General features: G+C 32.7%; 1 protein-coding gene across 1 annotated transcript; it reads left to right on the top strand.

Annotated features, from left to right (window-relative positions):
• Window positions 1-816: 816 nt before the first annotated feature.
• Window positions 817-1,649, top strand: LOC106709436 (3-oxoacyl-[acyl-carrier-protein] reductase FabG). Its single transcript, XM_014501239.2, has one exon. It carries the CDS (start codon window positions 855-857, stop codon window positions 1,647-1,649), a length of 795 nt encoding a protein of 264 aa, XP_014356725.2. The 5' UTR covers window positions 817-854.
• Window positions 1,650-8,496: the final 6,847 nt, after the last annotated feature.

Raw genomic sequence — 8,496 nt, forward strand, 5'->3', positions numbered from 1 at the left:
AAAACAAACCCGTTGACCACTTCTGTTGTTAATCTAAAAAACGAGTACATGAAATAGTAAAGAAAATAAACATTTACATTTGGCAATATTTTATAGTACCTATAAGTATTCAATGTCGAAACACTGATCAAAAACATGTACACATTTCATTCGCTTAAAAGACAAAGACTTTTATAGCCTAACCAAGATTATAAAAATCCTGTCCTGAAAGCGCTTCAATTGGCTTAATTATATTACATTAATTCAAACAAATTACTTTCATATTTTTCCACAATACTTTTTTTTTTTGAAAAATCTAGGCACTTGACCACGATCCCACCCGATGAAGTAATGATGTGGTCTAAAGATGGTACGCGCTAACTTTGCAGCGAGTTTTTTTTTTATATTTCTGGTCAGGCTATTCAATAATGGTAGGTACTCACGTATGCACATGCTTGATAAAATTGTTTGATCTCGAGCTTATATGAATGATTGCAATACAATTCTGAAGACAAATGCTTAAAGCTAATGCAAAGTAATTACTTATTATTGCTATTTTCTTTTTTACTAAATTATTTTTTAATATCAATTATTTACAAAACGAATGTTTTTTTTGTTTAATGCATATCTGTACTGAATAAAAACGCATAAATTAACTCAATTTACTTATCGTTTAATTACAATATTTATGAAGATTATCAATTAATTAACAATTCCAGTAATTACATTTTGTTAGTTATCAAGGAACACGATTATTGAATTAATTTGCACATAAGACATTTATTGGGTATATAAAATGAAATTGTTTCGAAACTGTTAACACTTTCGTAGAACAAATTGTAGTATACGCTTTTCATTTATCAGAGTAATTCATTATGAGTTTTAATAACAAAGTTATTTTAATAACTGGCGCTGGTTCTGGAATTGGAGCAGCAACAGCGAAAGCATTTGCAGAAAAATCAGCTAAATTATCATTAATCGATATAAACGAACAGAATTTAGAAATAACTGCTGAAGCTTGTAAAGCGAAGAAAGTCGAAGTACTAAATGTAGCAGCTGATCTAACTAAAGACGAAGATGTTAAACGATCCATAGACAGTACTGTGAGAAAATTTGGTAAAATAGATATAGTTGTAAACTGCGCAGGTATCTGTGGTTCAGGAAGTATCTTAGATCCTGATTTATTAAAGAAATTCGATGAAACAATAGCTATAAATCTAAGAACAACAATTGCCATAACTAATGCAGTAGCTCCAAAATTGATTGAAACTAAAGGTAATATTATAAATATATCTAGTGTATGTGCTACTTTAACAACTAAATATATGATACCTTATAATGTAGCTAAAGCAGGTTTAACACATTTCACGAAATCTGCAGCTTTGGAATTAGCAGATAAAGGAGTTAGAGTGAATTGTATATCACCAGGATATGTGAAGACTCCGTTTATGTTGAATTCTGGTGTAAGTGATGCTTATATAGATGCAGCATTGATAGCTTGTGCTCATATTGTTCCTTTAAAGCGTGTACTAGAGCCAGAAGAAATAGCTGAATTAGCTTTGTTCTTAGCCAGTGATAAGGCAAGTGGTATAACGGGTTCGGATTACGCGATCGATGGAGGAGTATTACTGACAGGTCTCAATGCTTTATCTGAACATAAATTTTACTAATGAAAATTTTGAATTAGTATTTATTTTAATTATCTTCTCTTCTGCTGCAGATACTTAATGTATATTTATGTTTTATATTTTAGTTTTGTTACCTTCTTATTCAAAATTTATGGCATTATGTGTTTATATTTATAAACCTACTTACAGTATATAATTTATATTTGGTATTTTAATAAAATTATAATTACTACTAAGAGGCTGCTTTTTATTTATTTCACAGTTTACACATATATTTAACTGTGGTAGAAGCCACAGCAGCATATTCTACAGCATAAATGACCCACTAGAATTGTGTGATACCACAAATAGGCAAAAGACAGACGTGAAGTAGAAATACTTCAGCGTTTAGTCTGAGGAGTGCGTGGGGTAGAGACAAATTTTAAGTTTTCTTTCCCTTAACGCTTTTTCTTATAGTGACAGTATGGGTATTAAGTGGGGGAGTACAAACAGTAAGGAGATCCTCTTTCTGTGCGTCTTCTCTTCCGTTCTTAAAGGTTGGCAATGCATCTGCAATTGCGGATGTCTTTGGGAAGCTGTCGCTTCACTATTTTAGTAAATTCGTATGTTTGCTAGCTTGTTTGTCAATGTACAATATACTTACTATATTTCTAATATTTATTCTAGTATATATAAAAAATAAAATGAAATGAAAAAGTTTACACCTACGTTATGAAGGCAATGACCTGTGAAATAATATATTGGGCTAATCAAAATTCAGTAATGATAAAAATGTATCTTGCCTTTTTGAATGTTTATTCACTTATATCAACTTGTGAACTCTTTTGCTTTCGGTTATTGCTCTCTTTGTGATAAATAACAACTTGTTTTAACATAAATTAATTTATTTACAAACAGCCTAATCGTGGTAAGAATCCCGTTTCTTTCGAAAATTATATTAATTAATTTATTCTTTTATAATATTCTCATTTTGTACTCGTTGTTTATTTAAATTTATTTTAATTATGATCCACTAGCTGTAGCCCGCGACTTTATCCACGCGGCATTAAAAACAATCGATTTTTGGTAAAATTTTACTATTTTGAGGTTACCAATTATTAATTAGGAAGGGTTAAAACATAGATAACAAAATTTGTAGTAGATAAATTTTTAAGTAAACATAAAACAATGAGTTGGGATCAATAAATTTATTATTCAAAGCGAAAATATTAAATTTCATACAGACGCAAAGTTTAATCTCCATCAAGGTTCAAATCAATTTAATATTTTACTACGTAACATAGTTGTTTAATAATATTGATAAGGTCTCGAGAATTAATTTATATATTTCTCAAGAAAGTTTTTGATGAAGTTAAAACTAATAGACTGAAGTTAATGAAGAAATATTTAATCTAACATCTTCAAAAATTCATAATCACTAATTTATTAATATACATTTTTTAAATTACTTAAAATTTTCAATTGAAAATTTGTTTTTTAGAATAATATTGAGGTACGAAATAGCGCCTGTCATAATAAAGACAGCAATAATTCATGAAATATTTCTATCGGCTCAAAATTTTCAGGTGGCAGATAATCAATTGCAGACCTTTGTTGACCTTAATTTGAATGAATGAACAAAAATTCTAATTAAATAATATTTCGCTATCGCACGGGCTAATTGTTTCAACATTTCTGCGGCCCCATTAATATTTTCGTAATCTGATTTGACTTTATTTTAAGGCGAAGTTTCTTTCATAAAAAATAACCTAATTTTATTTTCATTTTCTTTGCAAAGATTTTCGCGGTTTGCGTAAAGTGCTTGCAGCGAGAAAGGCTCTGACGGATTGTCGGTTTTAAATACGAGACGTACACGAATATTATTGAAGTATGTATATAAAATATAAAAGCTTTCATGTTGTGTACGTGTGTACGAGATTGCGAAGATAAAGCTTTATTTGGTATCTAAAAATATTTTTTTTAAACTATTAGATATTATTAATCCTAATCGGAGGCCTAATCTTTGTCCTCTTTCCCTTCCCACCCTTTTTTTATAAGGAAAGGAGGGGAAGGGGATGTGGATTTGATTTTTTTCGTCCTTGCGCAATTAAAAAATCTATACTAAGTAGCCTATGTGTTCTGCCAAACTATGTTCTACATCTATGCCAAATTTCATCGAGATCCATTGGTTCTGGAGATACCTTCTAACAAACATTCATTCATCCATCCATCTAAACAATCGCATTTATAATGTTAGTAAGATGTTGTTTTGTAAGGATGTGAATTCCAATACACTGCAGCTTAAACGATAGATCCAATTTTGATGTAATCGACGAACGAATTATCTTTGGATTCGTAGCTTTCCCGTGTCATTTTCAGTTAGTTAGTTTGTGGCACAATATTTTTTTAAATAGACAATTAATCTTACTAATATTATAAACTAGCTTTTACCCGCGACTCCGTCCGCGCGGAATAAAAAATAGAAAACGGGGTTAAAATTATCCTATACCCGTTTCCTGGTTCTAAGCTACCTGCCCACCAATTTTCAGTCAAATCGAATCAGCCGTTCTTGAGTTATAAAAAGTGTAACTTACACGACTAACTACTAATTAAGTATTTTTTTTATTTTCTCGCGGACGGAGTCGCGGACGACAGCTAGTGTTATATAGTTATGAGAGAAAAATGCAGAAACTTTAATAAAATATGCAGTTTATAAAACTTTCTATGTCATTGATGAATGTGTTGAAATATTTAAAATTTATAAGATTTAAGCATTTTAAAAGCCTCGTATATTTTGTTTATTCCAAGCATCATACTTTCGATTATGGGTCGTAACTCAATATCACGGACAATTTAACTGCTCGCTGAAATATTGAAGCTCTTAGGAATTTTAAGACCATTATTCTATATTTTTAATATAAAATTGTTTGCAAAATACAGAAAGTAAACTACTTCTTATAATGCCAGTTGCACACATTCAGTTTTAACTGAGAACTTTACAATTTAAGTGAAAGTTTAACTGTACAGTCGGACTGTTCAGTTAAAACTGAACGCATGTAGTGGACGTTACGATTTCAAATTCAAAAATCGAATGACAATTCATCCTCACCATCACCACGAAATCTTACTAATATAAATGCGAAATTTTAGATGGATGGATGGATATTTGTTAGAAGATATCTTAGTAATGGCCCAATGGATCTTGATAAAATTTGGCACAGATGTAGATCATAGTCTGGAAGAACACATAGGCTACTTATTACATTTTTTTTTTATTTCACGCGGCTGGAGTTGCGGGCGATAGCTAGTTGGTTAATTAGACTTCAAATGGTCACGAAGGAACTTTCAGATGCATCTCGACCAAAATAAAAAACACAACTCACTCTCTTAACCCAGAGAAGAAAGTGACCAAGGACGTCCATTTGTTGTAGTCCTGACACACCTCTTTCGTTTCTTCTACATTTATACATCTACGCATACATGTACGTCGATTTCGAGGGATTTATATAAAACAAAATCTTCACATCTCCAACCATCCATTCATTGCGAATAAAGGCCACAATCTGTTTAAATGTCTAAAGTGACGGACTGCGAAGTGGAAAACTCAATTTGTTGTTACGGTGACATTTAATTTCCTAATGGAATACGTACGTGCTTTATACTCGTAATAAGATACGCTTTAAGATGATATGCGAGATGTATTCATCACGTGGAAATTATCAGACATTACGTATATCTAATAAAATTGTAGTGTCTGTATGTTATATCTAAAATAAAATCATATTTCGTACACATGAATTGCGTTACCTATAACAATTTTTTTTAAAGTGTTGACGGTTTGTCTGTGGGTTCGCAAAGTCGCGTTTGTTCCGGATAATCTCCGGAACGGCTGGACCGATTTTGATGGGACTTTAACGGGGAGGTAGCTTATGTACTCGGGAATTTTATAGATTTCTTACAAGTAACAGTGGACCTAGCACGAATATTTGTCACATTCGCAATAATATCTTCGTAGTGCGTAGGGCGTAAAGTACACCAAAAATCTCATATTAATTTTGACAGAATTGACGAAGTCGATATGAAGGCGATTGTCTCAAATATTCATACTAGGCTCACTGTAATGAGGTACGCATTCAAGTTCACTCTTGTATATCCCTCCTTACATGTCCTTACGGTAGAGAGCACATATGTATTGGAAAGGTTGTTTGTTTTCAAAGTAAACGGATTGTTACATATAAATGGAATCGATCGGAGCATTTTAATTCAAGGGAAAATGCTTGACGCAAGTCTTCGGACGCACGAAATTTAAAGCTTTCGCTGTATAGCCGACTGTACTTTAAGCGACTAAAATAAACGCCGGTTCGTCCACCTGACAATGGAGATGAAGGCAGACAGAATGATTTGGAGGACGGAAACCTGGTGCACCGATCCTACGTAGGTGGGACAAGTTCAAGAAGATGATGAATTTTCCATCTAAACAGCCAGCCTGTAAAGTTTGTAACTTACTTAAAAGCTTTAGTTAAAGTTCAGAGTAATGTAAACAAAGTTTCGTCAACTTAACTATAATGTTACCTAACTTAACGCGTCCGAAGGCTCGATATTAAGTTACGAAAGCGAAAGCAATCACTCTAACTATGTTTTGATTGAAGCTATAAACTAATAAAGGGTTATCAGATCAAGTTAAATATGTTAGACGTCGATCATAAGAGAGATGCCACACGAGTGAAACTGCAATATCTTATTTTTTATATTATAAGGTGGTAATATTTCCTTTTCTCATGCGTTCTATCCTTTAAATCAACTTCACCTTTCCATACTTTCTTTATCAGAAGAGAAAGCGGCTTAAATTTAGGCCTACAAAAGTACACTCATCAGACGGAATGCGGAAATACTTCCACTTGACGCGTGTCCTCTGTGTGGTTGTGGTATTGCATAGGGCGAGAGGTCCATTCGTGCAACAGATGTTGTTTTTGATAGCGTCTACCGCTGTTAATGTTTTACAATATAAATTGACACTATATAACAAATTAGGACTAAATATTAAATGTTATAAAGTAGTAAATCATTATATTTACGTTGTGCGTTATTTTACCATGGGTTTCCACAACAAAAGTACATATTCTAAGTCTTCTAATTCTCTTTGAAAAAATAATTATAACAATATGTTTTTGTACAGGTGCTATACAATGGAAACCCACGGTTACATCATCGCATTGTGTAACACATTGTCTTCCGATATAACGTTGCGGCACCGTGCCGCCCGTGTGGTAGCTATCTAACAAAGTACTTTGTAAAGTTCAGTTTAGAGTTGCTATCATATTACACGCGAAATTTACTTTTATTGATTAAATATAATTTAATTTTACATTAAATCGATATCTTAGTAATGTTATAAATGTTAATGTTTAAATGGGGATGGATGAATGGATGGTTGTTTGTTTGAAGGTATCTCTGAAACGGCTCAACGGATCCTGATCAAAGGCACAGATGTAGAATAAAGTCTGAAAGAATATATAGCCTACTTATTGTGATTTTTATATAATTCTAGTCGCGTGCGACAGCTATAATATTATAAATGTGAATGTTTGGATGTATGGATGGAAGAATTGTTGGACATTTATTAAAAGGTATCTCCAGAACGGCTTAAGGGATCTCGCAGTAACATGGCATAGATGTAGATCATAGTCTGGAAGAACACATAAGCTACTAAGATTTTTAATCCCATGCAGACGGAGTTGAGGGCGACAGCTAGTATTTAATAAAAGCACGCAATTAATAACTGTATATCGAATATAGGAGAGCAAAGTAAATACGCCAGTTTATTGCGCTCCATTTCCAATACAAAAGGGTTGTCTGCGATCTGTTTTCAGACCGCTGCGGATCACGAACTGGAAAACTCAATTTGATGCCGACAAACTGACGTTTAATTTCCGAATCTAGTCGCGGATGTCAAGCTTCATGTGTAGCGGGTAAATTAGTTTATATCAAAACGTTTAACTGAGTATTATAGAGGGGTAGACAGTGATTATAAATTTCTATTTGATCCGATAGCCTGACCTTCTACACATCCATTTTTTTATATTTGCTGAAATAATGTTGTTGCTGGTATCTGCCATTGTTAAATCCATACATCCATGAATAAACGCCCGTTATAAAAGATATAAAGGGTGTTTATCGTTTTTTTTTTATCGACACCCCTGCCACTGCCATATTTGCATCCTAGTTACGTTTTATCTCCGAAAATGGCTATCGATTACGGCACATTGATTAAGACAGAATAATTAAAATGTAGCCGTACGCACAAAGAAAACTTCACTTCGGTGTTCGCGCCGCTCGTTTGCCCCCTTCTCTTATATAAAAAAAACTATGAACTTTAATTTTTACTAATATTACAATGAGGAAAGATTTGATGTTTGTTGATATGGGCTAAATGTATAACTAGCTTTTTAATTCCGACTAGACAAAATCGCGGGCAACAGCTAGTTTTATACATTTAATATCAATGTAAGTATATATTTACACGTTATCAGTTGTAAATATGTCAACTTTAGTGTCTTAAAATCATATAAACAGTTCGAATATTTGCTTCCTTTTGTAAAAATGTCGCGACATCCTACCTCCCCTCTACATTACAGATATAAGTGCCTATTTTATCTATTAATTTGACGACATCGCTGGCCAATAGCCAGAATAATCGTTGGCACATGGAGACATAGTTTATTATATATTTTACGAGCAATTTAGCGTTTTAGTGCGAACAGAAGTCGACTGTTATTGTGATGATGTCGTTAAACTGACAATTGTACGGAAGTGAGTCATCTGCTACAAAATGATTTATAGACTGTGGCGTTAATGACTTCATTAAAAATCAATATTTTTTATTGACTCATATTAATTATAGTCGTATTTT

This window comes from Papilio machaon, chromosome 27 (genome assembly GCF_912999745.1).
Source record: "Papilio machaon chromosome 27, ilPapMach1.1, whole genome shotgun sequence".
Lineage (NCBI taxonomy): Eukaryota > Metazoa > Arthropoda > Insecta > Lepidoptera > Papilionidae > Papilio > Papilio machaon.